Below are 21,696 nucleotides of genomic sequence, written 5' to 3'. Positions count from 1 at the left end.
ATTATGTATTTGAATTATTTTACTGTAGCAACTCAAGGGAAGAATATATGCGTATTACGAACCTATTTTAGTTTTAATGCTGAAAAAAAAATCCGGCAATTTTGTATTCAGAGGTAATAAAAGTATCTTGATCATACCTAAATGCATCACTTTTTCTTTCTTGGGCGATAATCAATGAGTCCCCGAATATTGATACCGAGTCGGGAGACTATTCATTAATGAATAGTCTTCCGACACCCTATCAATGTTCGGTAACTCATTGATTATCGCCCAAGACAGAAAAAGTGATGCTTTTAGCTATGATCAAGATACTTTTTGTCACCAGTGAAGACAAAATTTTGGGATTGCTCTGGAACTATTTTAGTTGTTTTGCGCAATTTTTATTCCTTTGTTTTGCAACTGTTTTAAAGTTCTTGATAAATGTTATTTTATACTTGCTTAACTGTATAGTTTGGTGGATTATACTTCAAGTTTTCAGATATACGCAACTTAGATGCAAGAAATCTAATCATGGTTAAATGTTGTCTACTTTTGAAAATTCCATTTTGCGTCGAGAAGTGGTTTACAGAATTCGACAGCCACGTCCATGAAGGAAAACACTCAAATTTATAATATAAGCACCTCGATCTTCTTGGTTGATTTTAAGTAGGGTTCAGTAGGGTTAAGTAGCTGTGTTCTTAATGAGCAAAGGGGGTAAGCAGTACTTCTCAGAATTGGGACCGACAATCATTTCCCCGACTGTTAATCACCTAGTTAGACCAAAAGGTGTTTTGAACTTGTAAAGCCATCTTTTAGTGCTGTTTTAATCACATTTCCAATATCTCAGATATAAATGCCCTAACGCTGAGTTGCGGGAAGCATATATTAGGGTACACATTTCGCAAGTTCTTTTGCAATTAGCCTTGATCATGCTTGTTATATTTCAAATCCAATGATTTCAGCAAAGTATTTTACGACCTGTTAAAGCGTTACAAACAGTCAAGGGTTGTTTGAAAACATGTTTTCCATGGAAGAATAAATTTTCCATAATTCGGTTTATGTAAATGTACATAGCAGGTGTTCCGATTGGAAGACACATAGCAATGCATGAAGTGAACAGTTATATACATATGAGACTACTATTTATACGATTATTTATTCACAATTGTACAACACACGCGTTTTTAAAGAGCGGCAGATTTAAACAAGCAGCATGAAAGGTTGTTTGTATGGATACGTTTATTTTATTTTTCAGGTTCACACACACACGCACCAGGTGTTTATTCACGCTGTGGTTATGTTTATTTGTTTATTGAGGGTTGTTTGTTCAACCATCTTGGCATCCAGCAGCTTCTAAGAATTCTATGAACTCCTCCCAGCTGATGTTTCCATCCTGGTTTGTGTCGATCACTTGGAAGATCTAAAAAAATACATTTTACTAATATGACGAATTTTTTGGGTTTGCAGGTCCAAGTTTTTGTGAAAGTTACATAAACAAGGAAATTCGGTAATTTTTTTGTGCTTATCTTAAAAGACAATAGACCAAAGTACTCCTCATTATCATTTGTGAAACCATTGTTTCTAAAATTTTTGTACTTTTGAAAATTTGTAATAAGGTGGTCTTGAGAAGTTTCTATGGAACAAAGAAGATAATGAGCTGTCATTTTCTTATTCATTCGAAAACTATTCAATGATCCACAAACTAAATACTACCCACTTAACATTTTTATCTCCTGACCGCATGTAAAGTGATCGGAGAAGCTCAATTGAATTTTTACACGATTCAAATACTGTAAAAGAATCAATTACAGCTTTTATTATTTACTATGTATTTGTTGCTACAAAACAAAACTATATTCTTAAAATTAATGCGTGCAGTATTGACAAGATAAAACCATGCGAATGACAAAAGAGAACGAAGCTGAACCAAACACGTTAAATTAAATTTGAAAGGCGTTGAAAACTACTTTTGTAAAGTAACTTATGATTATTTTCCAACAGGAGCATCATGGAATAAACGCATTTTCAAACGCAATAGATATAATACGAAATTAAGACTGTTAGCCATGGTGAGAAACAAAGAAATTATAATAACCAAACTTTGGAAATTTGTTTTAGCTGGCCTTCAGTTTTGGCTTCTCTCTGTTATCAAATTCATTTTTATATGAAACTGAAGTTTTGCTAGCAGACCATTGAACCAAACATAGCACTTTTAAGAAAACGTTAAATGAAGCACCGATTGAGCCATGTTTCAATGAATCACTAGCTTGAAAAAAGTTGATAATCGATAATCAACGTTTCCCACAAAAAAAGAGTAGTCAAAATCGAGGTAATGGTTTCATTTCTTAAATTCGACAATTTTTCAAAATAAAAAAGCTTTTAAACTTTTCGAAAAATTTTGTTCAATTAAGGCTTTCACTTGGTCTCTATAACCCAATGTGTTGCATTAAAAACTATTAGAAAACAAAGCACCGACAGGAACACAAATCTTAGGTATAGCAGGAGAGAAGAGAGGTAAGGAGCGTCATTCACGCTGCCGATAGAGTTAATTGCTGAGCCTTCGTGCAGCTGCCCGTGTTGTGATGAGCTCTTACTTAACGATAGCTTCAGGAGGACCATAGCCTGACCAATCGTGGCTGCAACGGTGGAGTCTCGTGAACATTTGAAAATACGCTGTATCAAAAGACGCAAAGTGACTAGAGCATTGCTGCACAGTGAAAAAAATGTATAAAATGTGAGGCTATTAATGGACAATAGCAGTTGAAAACAGTCCGCCGGTGACCCAATGCTGTTTGCCCCTGCAATGAAGAAACATATTATTATTATTATTATTATTATTATTATTATTATTATTATTATTATTATTATTATTATTATTATTATTATTATTATTATTATTATTATTATTATTATTATTATTATTATTATTATTATTATTATTATTATTATTATTATTATTATTATTATTATTATTATTATTATTATTATTATTATTATTATTATTATTATTATTATTATTATTATTATTATTATTATTATTATTATTATTATTATTATTATTATTATTATTATTATTATTATTATTATTATTATTATTATTATTATTATTATTATTATTATTATTATTATTATTATTATTATTATTATTATTATTATTATTATTATTATTATTATTATTATTATTATTATTATTATTATTATTATTATTATTATTATTATTATTATTATTATTATTATTATTATTATTATTATTATTATTATTATTATTATTATTATTACTATTATTACAATTCAAAGAATTTGAATTGTATTGGGGCGCTGTCTTTTTTTTTAAGATCTGTTCACACATTTTCATGATTTTTGAAGTCAAATTGGAGTAGTGATTTTGGTCACGCCGAAACAGGAAATGGAGCGAAAAAGCGAGTGGTTTTGCGGCGTGAAATTTTTTCGCTCTAAATTTAAAGTAGAGTGAGAAAACGGTGTTTGAACAAAAATTCGATTTCTCGCTAGTGGTTTTTTTGTTCACATGCGGCAATTTCACTTAGATTTTTTACTGTTTTTTTCGATTTTTTGGATTGGATTTTTTTCTAAATGGTTTTTCCAATCCATTCATAGTCCGTTTTAGGTTTGTTTTTTTAGTCAATGAAAATTCTTTGAATTGTACGTCAGGACTTGTCCTGCTATGTTTATTATTATTATTATTATTATTATTATTATTATTATTATTATTATTATTATTATTATTATTATTATTATTATTATTATTATTATTATAATACGGATTGCTCTCAAACGACGGATGAGACCACAATACTTTCGCCCGTCAAGCTGTGCTAAGTTACAGAACGCCAGAGCACTTGAATTGTAAAACAGCCTACTTATAATTAAACGTCGTTGCTTCTGTCTACATTACTTAGACAAATTTAACTTAGTTAAATTAAATAGAGTAACTAAATTGAAAATATAATTGACACACCTTTTAAATGTTTTGGACTGCAGTTAATTGAATAAAATCAGCGCATACAATGAGAGAGACAAGGGCTAAGGGTAATAGCCGACACACAAATTAGAAGAAAATTCAATTGGCCTGCAGAAAAATGTGAAAATGACAGAAATCGGAATAGTATCATTTGACTAGTGGTATTAGAAGCTTTGACTTAATTATCGACATCGGTCGTGATTTGTTCGGTTACGATAAATTCATATCAAGTTCCACGGGCCGTTGAGGCATGGCCAAATTAGCTAGTAGTTATCGCCAAATAATTTTTACATTAAAACGCTGCATTACCCGCTCAGTGCGGGGGTAATTATCATTATCTTGAGTTTTCCAGTATTTATATTCGCTTAAATGTCGGCTAAAAGGTGTGTCGGGAAATTTTTATGTCGGCAAATTGACCGTTCACGAGAGACAATTATGAAGAACAAAATTACAACAAACTTTGATTGAGAGCAATTACAAATCTATAGAATCAATAACAAACTGAGCGACACTAAAGGAGCCAGAAAGCATTAATCATTTCGCTTCAACACGTTCAGGGGGTCTTCTTCTCAGGTCCTATTACGAAAAAGGACTTAAAATGGGCTGATTTATAGCTTTGACCTAACTGTTGTGAGAAAATAATAAAATAAAAAATTTTGATCACAAATTTTTCCGCCATTCGATGGGCTTTTTGAAAGATTGAAGAGCTCTACTGTGTAAAGTCTAGTTTTAAACTGAGTGTCCAAGTTTCAATTAAATAAATTGCGTGTATTTGCAGCTTGTGAACTGTAAAAAAATGAGTAAAATCTTTTCTTTAAATTTTGAAGTATATATTTTTTCAATTAAAAGCAACATTATATTTATATATAATATATTTGCTTAATTTATAGTTGAAAACCACATCGTAGAAGTATAATTCTTGGAAACCGAAATAAGAGTCCTAAAGAAATGCTTTAACCGTTCTAGTGGTTGATGATGTTTTAATACACTCAACTCCGCGTGTAGCCAAATTTGTTAGAAATGCAAATAGTTAATGACCAATTTTTTCGATTGTAATTCATCACAATGCTATTAATCAAATGTATACTCAGAATTTCTTGTATCTCATTTCTTTTTTTCTCATCAAATATTTTGAACAGTGAAAAACTTGTGAACAACTAAGTCCCGATTTTTCTCCGAGAAACGAAAAATTGGAAAGTCTTCAAGTATCGATTAAGGATTTCAATAGCTTTTCAAGGATATTACTTCGTTAAAGATATCGATCACCAAAGTTGACAAGAAGTCAGACTAGCATAACGTTCCTTTCACTCAAATTAAGTAGGAGGATTCGAACAAAAAAGTACGTTGAGATGGTGCCAGGCATAAAAACTAACCTCTTTGATGAGGTATGGCTCTATGGGAATGTTGAGCTGTGCGATGTATCTGGCCAACTCATCCGGCTGCACGTACTTGTCCCTGTTGAAGTCCAGTTTGAGGAATGCGTCCCTAATGCTGAAGAATCGGTTGAAGTGGGCACGTCTCAACTGGTCTCCCAGGATCTGAACCAGCTCCGCCTTCCTCGCCTCTCTATCACAAGCCACAAAATGTCAACAACGCAAATGATAAATATTTAATGAGCGACATTTGTCTGGTATAGTCGTAACAGTAGCTTCGGTGCGAATTGTGAACACCAGTGCGAAACTCAATTCAATGTGCGAAGAAATTCTTGCTCTTAAAAATAGCCACTGAGCTTGCAGATGGTACTGGATTCACAAATTCAACGGTTTTCTATTTATGGCAACAACTGTAGTTGAAACATAATTAGCTGAAAAAGATGTTCCTAAAGAATCTGAAACCATAGATAGACGCGAATCTGTTTTTTGCTTCAGATTGCACATCGGGTATAGAAATGATCTGCATTGCATCTTAACAACGGCCCATTTGGAAATGAAATATATTTTGTATAAATTTACATTGGTCTCTACCCTACAAAATCACAAAGAGTCCTAAATGAGTTTTCTCTTGAACTAGTATCATCAGAAACTTTCAAACTTTGTGGGAGAGTGACGGTAAGGTGGGGGCGGGGTAGTGAAATGTAGGTTATGACAATATCAGAGTGAAAACCACCAAAACACGTGCACACAATCGAGATCACGCAACTTTCTAACCTGTACACGCAATTCGATGTCAAAATTTTAAATATAAAATGAGACGATGCCTCCACTGAGGTGACAACTACTTGTGATCGATCTAGCGGAACCAGATATCATTGGCAACTGGTGATTATCGCTGAAATTGGAAATGATTTCTGAGATTCGAGCAATAATATATCCAAAGTGAAATTCAATTTCTATCCTCAGAACTGAAGAAGAGAGCTACAGGTGCATTCTGAATTGTGACATGCGACATTTGTGAATACATGCATAAATAATGGAGTATACTTTACTTGCTGCAATACAAAATAGTCGATCTATCATAAAGCACATACAAACTTTTAAACATTTTCGAAATATTGACATCATACAAAAACTATACAGGAACATCTTACTTTCTTTCCAAACTAAATAGTTCATCAAGAGAAAATTTCGCCACCATTTATTCAAATTCCACTAATCAGGATCAGTGTCCTTAACTTTTGAGTCGAACATCGTCAGCTTTCTTAGGTTAAATTCTCAGTGAATTTAGTATTCACAATAACATTTTTATTAATTGAAAGCTACTTTAAAAAAATTGAAAAATAACCGACTGGCGTTGGAAGAATTGCTCTCGAACGACTAGTGGGAGCTCAAATATATTGCAGCCCGCTTCAGTCAGGGTGGGGGGGTGTAAGTATAATCATTAGGGGGGCTTCAAATGACGTCATCAGAAGTTATTATTTTAAAAATAGCACCAATTTCGGCGCACTTTTCAGTTGAATTTTAGTAGTCACTTGAGCTCAGCTGTTGACACTTGTGAATGAGAGCAAAATTTAGATCAAGCAAAACGAAAATGTCGAGGATGCAGATGTCATGGAAAAGTCAAAACCGTCAAGTGAAAATTTTGCATTAAAAAATATCAACATGTTTACAAGAATTGTTTCAAACTTAATTCGAGAGCAATTAAAAATTACTTACGACATTCCAGCAGGAGCCTGGGAATCCATAAGTCCACCTCCTAATTTGTTCTCCGTGTGCAGTTTCTCCAAACTAGCTATCGTCTTGTCAATTCCAGGGAACCGGCTCTTGTGGTCCTTCAGATACGTCAATACAAACACGTCAGCATCGATGATCTTGAATCGCCTGTTGAACACATACACCACGTCTCCGATCGCCAGATCCTGGGGTCCGTAGAATTCGGGGTTGTTGATGTCGCAACCTGGTTTGGGAATCCTGGTTCGCGTCAGGAACTTGCCAGCTCCTCGACCCGAGTTGCGCGTGGGTTGTTCGTAGATCATGAAGGTGTCGGTAGCAAGACTGAAGTTGATTATGAATTGGCGATCAGCGTTTGCGTTCTCGTCATTCTCATCCTGGAAAAAAATGAACTTAGAACCTCTAAAAATGATTGGCGGTTTCTTAAGGTACGAACATCAATATTAAAGAATGCTGCCCACGACTTCTCAGGATATCCATACATATGATTCACAAATTTTAAAGCAAAGATCTTTAAGCCCCATCATTGATTTCATTGTATACAATTATAGGAGTGTCGAAAATTAACTGACCATGACGGCAAGGAATCTGAGGACGTTGTGGTCGTTGGACAACATCTTGATGAAGTCCTTCCGGGGTGGCTGGGGCTCCAGGTGGAAACAGGAACCCAACGAATCCTCCAGGGATCCGAAGCCATTGTAGGGCGGAATGTACTGCATAACACAGAAGTAAGTAGTTTACTGTGCACTTAAAATCGTTAAATTATAAACAATTGTATCATATTTTTTACTCAAATATTTTTACTCAAAAGAACTTAAGCCACTTATGAGAAACTTGATTCAGAACCATTTATGACACCAAATGACTATTTTAAAATGTCCATGACGTAAAAAAGCAAAATGTAAAAGAAGCAACTAACCATTTTGGGAACATCGCATGCAGGAGGGTCCACTTTAACTGGAGTGAAGTCTTTGAGACCGTAGTTGTACCTGAGGCAAAACGCGCAAATTCGTCAATATTTCAAATGTTGATGAGGAAGGACATAGTTCTTATCTTGACCTCTTTTAAATATTTATAACTCTGATCACAACAGCTCGGGTAACTTAAAGCACATTTCATGAATTAGCATGCACAAAACTTTTCAAAACACCGCAAACTTGTGAATGCGACAGTGTAAGTTGAAAGTATTCTGCTATAATTTCTTAATAAAAAACTCAAGAAAATAACTGTGTTTAGAGTCAACAAATAAAACCACTGATAGCTAAGAATTTATTATGAGAAAAAAATGAAAAATTGCAAGAAAGGCAAAGAAAGCAAGATACACTGTTCTCAATTGTTCAGCTTGTTATGCATTGACGCTAATTTTGTTAAAACAAAATAGCAATTGAAGACATTTCTTAAGAATCAGAAATTAGGAATCCGGTTTTAAAAATTCGGATCCTGATTTACCTGTTGTTAGAGTCAATATTTAAAACCAAATTCTTATTATTACCTATTGCCAGAATGAATAATTAGCCAAAAGATAAAAGAAGTTAAAAAACTAACTGACTAGAAGATCAGATTTATCAAGAGGGATAGTAGAAAAAACTGATCCAAGGATAAATAAAAAACAGCATGGGAATGAAGTATCCTTGACCAAACACAAGAACTTTCAGCTTCAAGGGAATCATCATTCTTATCAAATAATTAGAATTTTGAGAAAAACTAAAAATCTAATTATAAGCTTCACAAGAAGCTCTATTGATTCATAATAAATTTGGATTGAGTGATGACGTCTTGAGGAACAAGAGAATGGGATATAAGAGATTTCATATTCGAAAAACTAAGATAAGTTGGAGTAATGGTTAGACCACTAGGCTTCAAGGTGAGAGATACTGGTTCGTATGCTGTACTGGTTCCTTTTAGAGTAATTTGGCCAGCTAACACCCCTAACAAAAATAAATTGCTATCAACAAATTCCAAATGTACTTTTTGTCTCAAAAAATGTCATTGAAACAATCAGCAGCTGAAGACTAATTTCTTTTAAGTTAGAAGGTTGGGAGAGAACAACCTAATGTAAATTGTGCGTAAGATAAGCTTGACAAGAAGCTCTACTTGTTCAACGTATACTTGGCTAAGAAGCCTCGAGGATCAAGAATGAACATCAGAATGGGTTATAAGATATGCCCAAGTTCGAGAGCTTAAGACCAGTTGGTTTAATGGCAAGCTTCATAAAACTTTGGGCTATGTAGCAGAAATTGCGGCTTCTTGCCTGGTGACCAGCTTGTCGTTTGAGGACAAAAAAACTTTTTTGAAGCAATTTTGGACTTTCCCAATTTTCATAGAATATTTACTGAAAGCAACATTGAATATTTTAGGAACCGTGTAACAAGCAATTCAGAGTTAAAAATTAAAGATGGGTAAAGAGAAGCCAGATAATTAAATTGCCCTGAATCTCTATAAAGCAAATTCTCGGGTCCTTTTGCAGACGCTCGAACTTCATCAAAATTGCCGGTGAAAAAGGGGTTAGTTATAACTGGCTGCTATTATAAACGGGGGGGGGGGGGGTTGAATATGGTTGAAAATCCCTACTTTTTGCGACTAAATAATAAAAGTTAGCGCTTGGCAACCAAACAAACCAAAACATAGCCGTCACATTGCCGAAAAATAGCAGCGATAGAACTTGTGGGCTTCCATGAATTGAAACAATTAAAAAAAATAAGATAGACAGATTGACCACCAGTCCTTTAATAGACTTTTTGGTTAGATTCGGACTGTCATTTTTATGAGAAACATACGCTCTATAAGGAAAAACCCTGATGGAGCTTTTTCAAAATCAGTATTTAAAATCAAAACTCAAGACTCTAATACTCAACAATTAGGGCATATACGTTTGGCATAACTTAGATGTACACTATTGACTTTAGTAGTATAGTGTGAGCAGATCAGGCCCCATTTTCGGAGCCGGTCATTAACCTATTTTGTAAGTGCTTAACTTGACGGGATTAAATTGATTTCTGTTGACAGATTGTAGAGACTGTTTGTCTGTATACAAACAAAAGATTCCATTAAGTACTGAATAGACTATTCAATTGGAGAAATGAATGGACAAAAGAAATAATTTCCGCCACTACATTGTAATAATTATAACCTGATAGAAAAAGGCTTTCAGAGAAAAAATCAGTTGTCTCATTTAACCCACCTAAGAAAGTTGTTAGAAATGGAAAAAGAAAATCTTCCTCAGACCCGTACCAGGAAGTACACTAAGAACTGTCGTCGAAAGAAAAAACATGGGAAAGTCATGAAGAAATGTATTTTGTGTTGCTATCTGGTATCCGACTGTAGGAAATGTGGACTCATTGAATGTGAGTCTGAAAACTGTCGGAAAAAAATATGTGCTGAGTGTAATTTCCAAATGAAGGCAAGATGTCCATTTTGCTTGGATTGGTTTGGTAGGGAAAAAAACTTCCACTATTGGTACAAAGTTCTGCAAGAAAGAAATGAGGTTTAGATTTTTCCTAACTATACAACTCAGCCCTTTTAAGGGCTACCAGAGAAAAATCACCCTTAATATTTAGAAAAATATTAGGAGGTTCTTCTTTGAAAAGTTCTTAAACGAAAACTGAGTTGTTAGAACAAAAATTGCAATAAAATAAAGTTATTGATCACAACTAAAATGATGTTCCACAGCCGACTTAAACAAAGATATAGAACACACTGAACACACTTTATGTTAGATTATTCATCGAGAACTTAAAAAGCTTTTCAAACTTCCAATATAAAATTTATCTCTCAACGAAAGAACTTGAAATTTCTCGGTAAAGTAGCAAGAATTTTGAAGATCTGACGAAAAAATTTGCCCCTTTAGGAAACCCTATAGCACTATAAATTTTAACATTTTACAAAGTTTTTTATGTAAATTTCAAAATTAAGTTTCTTTGAATTTAGAGAATGTCTGTGTAAGTTTTTGAAAAATGGTATCTTATTTTACTACTTGCATTTTAACTGAGTTTTTGACTCGGAAATATCTGATGTATATCCTGGAGAAGACACGAAATGTTATGAGTGAATGGAATCTCCGTTTACTCCAAAAAAAAATAAAAGATGACACTTGAATTAGCTATAAAGATAAAACCAAAGATGCAATGTACAATACAGAATATAATTATAGTTTCAATGGTTTTGTATGTATTCCATCATGGTCAACAATACGTTTTGGATAGAAGTAGGAGAGTCCTTTCTTCCGCATTTCATAGGTACAAATTTTCTCGCTGTTGACTGTCCGGAAACCTCTATTAACTGTGACAATCTGTTCCTGATCAAACAAGACGGATTTGTACTTCTCCAAAGGATTGTCATTGATGAGACTACACTGATTCAAACCCTTGCAGCTGATTTTAACGTTTTTGTGAGGTTCGTTAAAACAGCAGTATGTTTTCGAACATAACGCAACCATTTCGGTACACCGAAACTCTTCCTTGAATAACCCTGGAGTTCTTTGATCGTGTTTGTTGTGAGAAGTACAGCATTCCCGTGGAAAAAAGTTTCCAATATTGTCTGCTTGGAACGTATCTTTACAGTCGCTAGAGCGCAGTAGATTCCACACCTCTTTCATGTTCGGTTTGATGATTTCCCTAATGGATTTTTCGCTCATAGCAATGTATAGACTGTCAGTGTCCATTTCAAGGAACTCGAATTTTTCGGGATCGCAAAATCGATCAAAAAAGTTGTATACCAATTCAAGCATCGTAAGCTTGGCATATTGTAATATAAAAAACCCAACAATTAAGGGTTCTTTATGGTGAACAGTGCTATTTTGAAGATCAATTTCGAAAATTTTATCATCTAATTCATTGAAACTTTTGAAAAATTTGTTGTTCACTAGTTTCGATACTGAAGGGCCAATAGCGTATTTTGTTTTTGTGTGGCGAGTCCTGTCCATGATCTGATATCCGTATGAGCTGTTTCCGATCAGTTTCATGGTTTCAGCAACAACGGTAGATTGAGAATTCAGATCTCCTTGTCGACGTGCTTCCACGACTGATTGTACGAAGGGTTTGAAACATGTCTTCGCAGTGTATTGAAGGAAAAAGTGGATTCTGTTAATGATCACTCCTTCATTCAAATAGAAAATCAGCAGTGGCGTAATAACTGGACCTCGTTCCAGTTTCATACTAGAGATCAACATTTTTCGTGGTTTACGAAGCAGATCGTTTTCTTCCGCAAATTTCATCATATGTTCTCCAATGTCATTCCTACTCACTTCGCAATTTTTGAAGATTGGTGGGAATTTTTCAAACTTTGTCTCAAGATGAGGAGGTACCTGCAGCTCACAGTCAACAACTCCGAACAACGTTCCATCTAAAATTTTTTGCAGTAACCTATTGCGGCTAAGAGGTTGGCAGTAAGGGAAATGTATCCTAAGAAAATCTCTAATGCCAAACTGATTTGTGTGCGTCCACTCTCTCCACTGACATTCCCAGATTTCGATAACAGATAAGCCTTGTTGCTCCAAGTAGTGACGTCGACGTACAGTTCTCTCGCGTCGTTTCATTCCTTCTTCAAGAGTGTTTTCTCGTACTGTTCTGTCTTGACAACCATGGAAGTGGTAAAAACAACCCATGGCCTCAAATACGGTCTGACAATGTGCACAATAACCGTCCACGAAAAATGGCCCGAACTGTTTCTGTTTTCCATGAGTAAATTGTGTTTGTATTGAACAGTCAGGTCTCGTGCCTTGAAGATAAGAAGTGACCATCAATTCGAAGAAGCTCTTTGTGTTTCTTCTAGGGTGGAATTTTTCTGTACTATCGGACCACTCCCATTTTGTATATGATCCACTTGGCATAGACTTTGTCATGGAATACGGATAGAGCTGGCTAGCATCAATTCCTACGATAGCCTTACAAATATTCTGTGACCTGCCAATGAATGTGGTATCAACTTTTGCGTATCTAGTGAAAATTATTGAAGGTCCACCCGTGAGCCAGCTTCGTAGATAAGTATCATAATGCGCATCTTCTTTGGTGAAGGGGAAAAATTTTGTAGAAGTTGAAGAATGCAGAATTCTGTTGGCTAAATTCGGAAGTGTCAAACCCAGCTTGAGCATATCAACTTTTCTGTCATGATAAAATTGTACCATTTTTTGTAAAGCCTTCAAAGTAGGAACGACGTCTTTGTTATTATAGTACCGCAAGAAATCTTGAAAGGTTTGCATTCCGTTTGTGTTCCATACAATTTTAAGATCTTCGTAGTTTTCTTCTGCCGTTTTAGGTTGACATCTTAATTTTAGTTTTTTCTGAGCAACGTCTTCACTTATTCCAATATCTAATAAACTCTGGTAATCGTCAAAGTCTTTACCGAGAACGTTGCAGTTTTTCAGCTTACTGAAGAAACTATTGATGGGAGGCAACGATGGATAACTCAGTTTTTCTGAACTGTTGAACCATTCATATGGAAAAAATCCTTTTTGTTCTTCCATCCCATATGCCTTTAGAAACTTGTCTAGACTTACAGATCCTCCTAAGAAGTTCAAAATATCGAGAAACTGCAACCCCAAAAAATTCATTCCAATAAAACTGTTACTCCTGCGGATCACGGCTGGTGAACAGTTTCGCTCATTTAGCAGAATTTTGAGTAGAAATTCTTTAATCAGATTCAAGTCATATCTGGAACTGTTGAATCCGAAAACGGGTAAATCATCACAGTATTTTGAGACTTCCTCTTTGATCTGACTGAGTTTTCGTAATTCAGAGTTTCGTATTTTGACGTCGTAATCAATCTCGTCATCTGAGATTTCTAGGTTTGCTTCAGCTTCTAAAAATGGGATGCTTGTTACCTCTATTTGATCAATTGGCTGGTTCTCTGGTAGTGTCTCAGTAATCAGATTTAACTTTTCGTCTAAATCATTGAAGACACTTTCGAACATTGATCTCATTTGAATCGAAGATTGTTGCGATAGTTCCAGAAGTTTATCCAGAAAACTTCTTGTCAATCGCATGGGATCAGGATCACACAGAAAAATTGCATCGGATAAAAGATTTGAAGTCATTGAAACACTAATTGGAACATGCTTCCCGACCCAAGAAACTGAATATGAATCACTTAGCGTCTCATCATGTACAGTGATAGATTCGAAATCAAATACTACCAGGTTGGAATATAAACGTAAACTTTCATCAAAGGATATGTCCAGTTCTGTTAACTTATCAAATATTGTTGTTCTTAGAAGGTAAGGTCCATTAGGATAGCGGTGTTTAATTAGTTCGTCACAGGTTTTGATATGGCGTTCCAGGTTAAACGTTCGGTTGAAGAACTGGTTACAATTATCGCAACGGAATTTCTTGAGAAGTTGATTAATGTCAGAAGTCCAGCATATATGATTGTCATACTGAACCAAATTGATTAACTTCTCATATTTCTTGGATGATCTTCTTGTTAACTCCCCGAGTAAAACATTTTCCTCATAGTAAATGGAATACAATTGAATATTACACTCAATTATTTTTTCTAAAACCTCCAATTGACCCATTTCAACTCCAGGGAAACTTTCCGTCGACTGCTTTGTAATGTTTATAAACTTCTCAAACAAAGTAACATACTGTTGCTGATATTCGGATTCACCGTAGAGGTGGTAAGCTACTGCCCGGAACATACACAAATTATCATCAAAAGGCCGATTCCTCGAATCTGATACAAAACATTTAACAAGCCGGTTTTGTATGAGAATGGACGGTAGTTGGACTTGATGACATCCCAGTGGAATATCCGTCAAGTGGTAGAGAAAAAACGTAACATTTATTAAACAGTGCAACTTCCACTTCGTGTCAGGACGTTGTCTCACTAAATCTTCAAATAAATCGTTCTTTTCGAGACTATTCAGGATTTTGTGTAAATCTCTTTCATCTGAAAGAACTTTGGGGGTTTCAAAAACTGTGTTGTTATTTGCCGGATAGAAGTATTGAAACGTTGAGTCGTCTTGAATGTTCTGAAGAACAAATCCAAACGCCAAGTTGATTTTAACAGAACAATGTAACTCGTCATATATGAATCTCATTTTATCCTTCAAAAACGTTATGCTGAACTCCTTCATTCGAAAGTTGTACACTGTTTTGTTTGAGGACTCAAATTTTTCATCAGTGAGAAAGTGCTTCACCGTCTCAATCTCTTTTAGTAAGTTAGGATCCTCGCTATATTCGGACATGTCGACCTCAGAATGACTGTATTTGGTTCTGCTCATTTCCATATGACTTTCTTTCTTATGTTTTCTGAGTCCATAGAAAGTGTTGAACTGAGCCGAACAGATCCTACACGTGAATTTTTTGGAGATTGATTTTGAATGACTCTTTGAATGATGCTGTTTCAATTTTTTCTCATTTTGGAAGGACTCTGAACACATTGAACACTGGAGCTTATGTTTGTTCAAGATATGTCGCTGTAAATTCTTATGGAGAACTTTAACATCACATTTTGGGCATTTTTGGGTCTTCATTGTCAAAAACTTGGAACTCAATCGATTTCGAACAAAAGTATAGATTACCCTCACTCAACGAATGCACCAAATTGAAGAAATCTTGGCCTATGGAAGATTGTAAAATAGATTCGATTCGCAGCAAAAGATGAGAATTAAACAAAGTTTGCTTGCAATGTCTTTTTTCCGATTGTTGCAATTGTTTTACAAATTTGAATCGTTTCCTCAGTAACCGCTTCCTAGCTACACTCGGTCGTTGTAAAATTGGAAAAGGAAGTTGTTGATGGAACTTGACTGCTGATAGTAGTTGAGTGCTCACTGGTCCAGAATCGTAAACTGAGTCTCTGAAATAAATGGAAACTGTAGTAAGAAGACAGTCTACTCGTTGGAAATAGTAATTTATGTTTTTGAATATTTTCGAAACAAGTAATGGAAATCTACTGTCGATTATAAGTAATTGATAACGGCTTTCGACTGGAAGATTAGGTAAATCGACTTTTTTCGATACAATAACGTTTTCGAAAGATGCTAAAGTTTTTGAGTTCGGACTTGATTCTAAACAAATAAGAACTGAATTGCAATTGTGTTTTTGATAAAAGTTTGGAAAACAAGTTTCATCTCCACATGCCATCAAAATACTTCTGTTGGAAAATTCTGACAAAAAATTTCCTAATGTTTAACTTTTTAAGCAGTTTCATTCACGCCCGATTAGTGTACTGGGTTTTAAATAAAATGATAAGCAATTGTTTTGAACGCAGTCTTTTAAAGCGTCACGTGAAACAAAATATATTCACGTGAGAATTTGAATCACTGAAAATTAACTCAGTGATTCAACCTCACAAGATTCTTGCCTGACTCATTAAATTGACAATAGATAACAGTAGTATTCTTTTTTCCAGGCAATAAGGATATTAATCATTCACGTGACTTTTTCTCACGTGAGGTAAGAACAATCACCAAAAGTATATCATTTTGAACTTTTACTTTTGCTCCGAGCAGTCTCGCTTCAATTTTTATTAAAAAAATTAATAGTAGAATGAGTTCTCAATCTTCCTCTACAGTACATAACTCTACCAACCTTTCAGCTGCAGAATCAACCAAAGAGACCGAGAAAAACAAATTTGGACTTTCTGTACTCAGGCAGTATCGTGAAGTAGGATTCTTGCAAGACTCTACGGATTGTCAACTTCTGTGGGATTTTATTGCCTGTCCATCTCGAGTATTTCGAATATCAATTCCTAAACAACAAGACTATGTGAACAAAACCTTCCGATTGGATTCATTTTAAAATATATCGTCAATCGATAGAGCAAATGAGTTTACACCAAATTATATTATTATCAGTGAACGAAGCAAGAACACTTCTTGTTCATTTACCGAGTATTTTGCGAACAGTGAAAGAAAGTTTCTACAGTTTCGATCATAATTCTCAACGCCTCGAGGATCAGGACTATACAACAATAACACCTACCCAAGATCAACTTCTAGTTGACAAGATTTGGGAGGTTTGCCAAAGTCCCAGGAGAAAAATTAGTATTGGTTGTATTTATTATGATAAGGAAAACTTTGACAGGACCTACGTGAGTATTCGTTTGTACACAAGAGGTGCATCAATCGATGAATTCAAGAGAAAGGGAGTTCTCAGTATTAAATGGACAGAGATGGAACAACTGAACGATAAAGCAGAATTATTGATGGCAGAACTAATTCGAGAAAAACTCAGACATAACAAATTGAGCTTTCAGTGAACTCAGTAAATTTCAGACTTGTTCTTGTCCTTTTTTGTAGTGTTTTTGTTATTATTTATAAAACTGTGTTTGCAAGAAGTAAGATTAATATTGGAGTCAAAAGAAAAATTTTGTTACATTTACGTCACAATAATCAACTTGAATTCTTTCACATAAAAGTTTTTGGTACACTGAGAAAGTACAAAAAATTACAAATAACCCTAATCGAAGGAAAACTTTTACCAGTAAATTTACTCCCAACAGAAAACTTTTCTATTTCAAACGGAAGGAGACTTCTGAAAATTGGGACAGATACTACAGCTACACAAATAGAAATTTCACTTTCTCTACATAGAAACAATCATTTCAAGCTTAAACAATCCTTGGTACTTAAAACAACTGAGTACAATCAACTGATTGAATTTGTCAAGTCCTTGAAAATTCCAACTTCAGACGTTAAATTATCACCCTCTGTAACAGAAAATTTATCTGAAAATGAACCTTGAAAAAATATCTGAAATACAAAACAACATTAAGGTGAAAAAACATTTTGAAGATAACACTGAGAGAAAGAATTTTTTCCTAGCAGTTTGTTATTTTCATGATCCGAGCGTTGACCTTAAATTAATTAACGAAAAAGCTCCCTTTGGAGGAATCATAGGTATTGGAGATTCGAAATTGGAAAAAGTATTTGGAAAATTTAAAATATTCAAGCTACATGCTGTTTTGCACGATGCAGCTGGTTTTATGAAAACTAACTACTCTATGGGACCTGGATATGTATATTTCTCGAACCAATTCAGTCGCTTGAATTCATGCTTACTCGGTCACGTGAGTGGGATTATTTACTGCATATACCTTAGTATTGTCTACAAGAAAGTATATGAAAGTTTCAACCTGTAGTATTCATTTTGTTTTTAACAATGAGTCAAGTTGTTGTTGTGGAAATTGAAAAGTTTACAAACGGTGTTGTTAAGGAAATTGGATTATATAGAAATGGGATATGTATTGGAATTGCATTCAAACCACCGTACTCTTTTTCCAATATCACATCATGGGACAAAAAAAGGTGCAAATATTTGACTGAGAAGGTTCATATGCTTGAATGGAACTCAGGGACTGTACCGTACAATTATCTTCCTCATGTCCTGGATTTAATTTGCGAGTACAGAAGTTACGAGGTGCAGAACTTCTCTAACGCAGCTTGGGTTATTTTTATGAATAATATATTAGATGTAAGCAAACAAAAAAGAGCTGAGTACGTTTTCCATAAAACCAAAATGGAATTCTTCACGAAAGGAAGTGAAAACTGTACACTACTCGAAACAATTTTCAACAGACAGTTTTACGATCTCAATGTTATTAAATGTCCAGAAGCCAAGGACATTGCAAAAGAACTCTCAGAGTCATTCGAATATATTGGAGAATGTTCGTCCTATCCTCGAGAACATTCAGAAGTCATAGATCATTGTGCACAAAGGAGAGCGCACCTATATGGACTTTGGTTACAACATCAATTTGAAAAAATAAACTAGTAACTGTAAAGAAACTTAATAAACTTTCTTATGTATTAGTGAAACAATGAATTCATTCTTCCTATTTGAAATTCTTTAAACAGTCGCATAAGTAAAATGTCTGATGCTCCCGACATTGGTGGAGTGCAAAACATTGTCTTTGATTCCGACGCAAAAGAACGAAAACCTTGGACAATAATAGGCCAAAATTTTCAACGATCTCTTCTGTATTTTTTGTTCAACTGTCTTTTAGTTACCGCCCTTGTAACTACTAGCATAACGAGATTAATCTTAGCAGATAGTTGTGACGAGCGAACAATGTGGTATTCAGTTTTAACATGGTGTATTGGATACGTGATTCCACAACCGAGACCTTAGAAACTAAAATCCGTCCGCTGTTGATTTAAATCCGGCGGTACCGCCGACGTCGTTAATTTGAACCCGATCCGTTTTTGAAAAACGCCCGGCAACCGTGTATACGATGAACAAAGTAATTTCTACCAAAGAAAGAGTTTTTATGAGTTTGGTGGGTCCCAGCGGATCCGGAAAGAGCTACTTGATTTATCAGTTACTGAAAAATGGATCCTTTTATCCCGCATTTGACAAAATTTTCTATTTCTACCAACACTATCAACCACTCTATGACCAGATGACTGCTGAAATTCGAAACCTTGAATTTGTTGCCTGCTTAGACTTTGAAATGATTAACTCTTTACCAAACGACGGAACAAATTACTTGATTATATTCGACGACTCTTGCGAAGAGATTACAAAAAGCAAGGATTTCGACAAAATAGCAACGGCTGGAAGACACAAAAAAATAAACTGTATTTATGTGAAACATAATTTATTTCACAAAAGTCCTTTAGGAAGAGATGCCGAGCTGCAAAACACTCATATAGTTCTTTTCAAATCACCTCGCGATGTGCAACAGATTGGGGTTCTAGCAAAACAGTTAGGGTTGGGAAAGCAATTAGTAGAATGGTATGCTGAGTCAACACGCGAAGCATACGGGCATTTGATGATCGATCTTAGTCCCAAAACACCAGACACCTTGCGATTTTGCACTAATAGTTCATCATTTCCTGCTACGTTTTTCCTACCGAACAGTAGCGCTCGAATCACAGAAATCAATGATCAACAAACAAAACTACTTTACTCTGAAGCTCTTTTTAGAATTCAAACCCAATCTCCAGAAAATTGTCCTACAGAATTGTTCCAAGGAACTAATTAGATTCATTTGTGAGTGTTGTGCAAATTTAGTCGAGGGTCATTTCCCAGAAATTCGCAAACGGGATCTAAAAAACTACGAGAAGATCTTGCAAAGACTCTTATCAAAGAAAACATTGCTGAAAGAAAGAAGGTTCTTATTAGCATCCGCTCGAGGACTGCAACCCATTCATCTTATTACAAATCAGCTGATCTGTAATTTTGATGAACAATTTCAGTAAATGGATAGAAAAATCCAGAAGTTTGTACTAATACCCCACACTTATTGGGAAAATTTTCGAGATAATAGAGGAAAAACTGTACAAAAAACAACCACTTTTCCAACGGACGGATTGTTTACAGCGTTTAAACAGGGTGAAACAAATCAAACAAAAGCTCAGAGTGAAAAAGTTGATGCACTTGGAAATTCTTCGAATTATACGGAAAACGCAAACAATCTTGAATCGTTCTTTGGATCCAAAATCGGGAAAGATTACTACAAAAAACAGATTCTCAGTCTACTCTTGAAGTGTCCAAGTATAAAAATATCTAATGCCCGAACAATTATAGTAAACAATGTGGATACAGAGATTGGAGTGATTTCATTCATCAATGCCATTCGATCTCAGACAAAGGATATTACATCTTTACACGAAACTATATTGAAAGAATTAAATCTGCCAACTTCTCTTATCACGAACAAAAATGTCAGACAGAAGAGAGAAAAATGGATATCCTTCTCTTTCTGAACGAATTCATCTAACAAAACTTTATAGAGAAGGTAACGCAGCGTTTGGATCAGTTCGAAACCTACAGAAAGCAAGCGGACTCTCAAAAGCAAAAGTTGAGTATTTCTTGAATTCAAAAGACTCCTACACTAAGCACAAGGAAGCTATACGTCGACACAAAAGACTTCCAATTCACTCACGCTATGTAAACGAAATTTGGTGTATGGATTTAGCCCAAATAGACAAACTCTCAAGTGCTAACTCAGGGATAAAGTATCTCATGGTAGTGGTAGATCTCTTTTCTCGGTTTGTTCGGGTTGGACCAATGAGAAATAAAAGCGCAGAGGCTTCCAAAGCATGCTTTATAAAACTGTGCTCAGATAAAAGTAGTCTTGTGTTTCCCAAAAAACTCTGGATCGATCAAGGAAAAGAGTTTTTAGCTGATTTCAGAAATTTTTGTGAAGATGCCGGTATAAAAGTGTACAGTATACACAGTGAGAAGAAAGCACTCTTAGCCGAACGATACATCAGATCATTGAAAAATATTTTGTATCGTTACATGGAAGAGAAGAAAACAGAAAAGTATCTTCCGGTTTTACAAAATTTTGTAAAAACGATGAATCTGCGTATAAACACCACTACAGGATTACCACCAGAATCGGTTAAAAATGAGAACTTCCTGCAAGTTCTTTATAATAGTCAAAAACCTGTGAAAAAGAGGAAACCTAAGTTTAAAAAAGGAGATAAAGTGAGACTCGCTTTTGACAATTATTCATTCAGAAAAGGTTATAAATCACAGTACACAGATGAAATTTTCAGAGTGACCAGAATTGCTACGTTCCGTCCGATCCCTACCTACTTCTTGGAAAATATACAATCAGGTGAACAAATGAAGGGAAAGTACTACGAGGAAGAAATGCAAAGAGTCATTAAAAAATGAGTAGTTTTATAGTCGAGTTGGTATCTTCAGCTTCATCTGAAATTTACCCACAAAACTCCTTATC

The 21,696-nt window shown here is 34.9% G+C and overlaps 1 protein-coding gene across 1 annotated transcript in view; it reads right to left on the bottom strand.

Moving 5' to 3' along the window:
- Nucleotides 1-1,000: 1,000 nt before the first annotated feature.
- Nucleotides 1,001-21,696, bottom strand: part of LOC142342760 (EF-hand domain-containing protein 1-like) — a 33,847-nt gene continuing 13,151 nt past the window's right edge. Inside the window, exons 8-12 of the mRNA XM_075394300.1 lie at nucleotides 7,985-8,054; nucleotides 7,638-7,778; nucleotides 7,051-7,442; nucleotides 5,332-5,524; nucleotides 1,001-1,399 (exon numbers count right to left, since the gene is read on the bottom strand). Coding sequence (XP_075250415.1) covers nucleotides 1,307-1,399; nucleotides 5,332-5,524; nucleotides 7,051-7,442; nucleotides 7,638-7,778; nucleotides 7,985-8,054 — 889 coding nt within the window. The 3' untranslated portion in view covers nucleotides 1,001-1,306. The remainder of the gene's footprint in view (nucleotides 1,400-5,331; nucleotides 5,525-7,050; nucleotides 7,443-7,637; nucleotides 7,779-7,984; nucleotides 8,055-21,696) is intronic.

This window comes from Convolutriloba macropyga, chromosome 7, assembly GCF_964194025.1.
Source record: "Convolutriloba macropyga chromosome 7, txConMacr16.3, whole genome shotgun sequence".
NCBI lineage: Eukaryota > Metazoa > Xenacoelomorpha > Acoela > Convolutidae > Convolutriloba > Convolutriloba macropyga.
The sequence above is the reverse complement of the archived record's forward strand: the minus strand, read 5'-3'. Positions and strand labels throughout refer to the sequence as shown.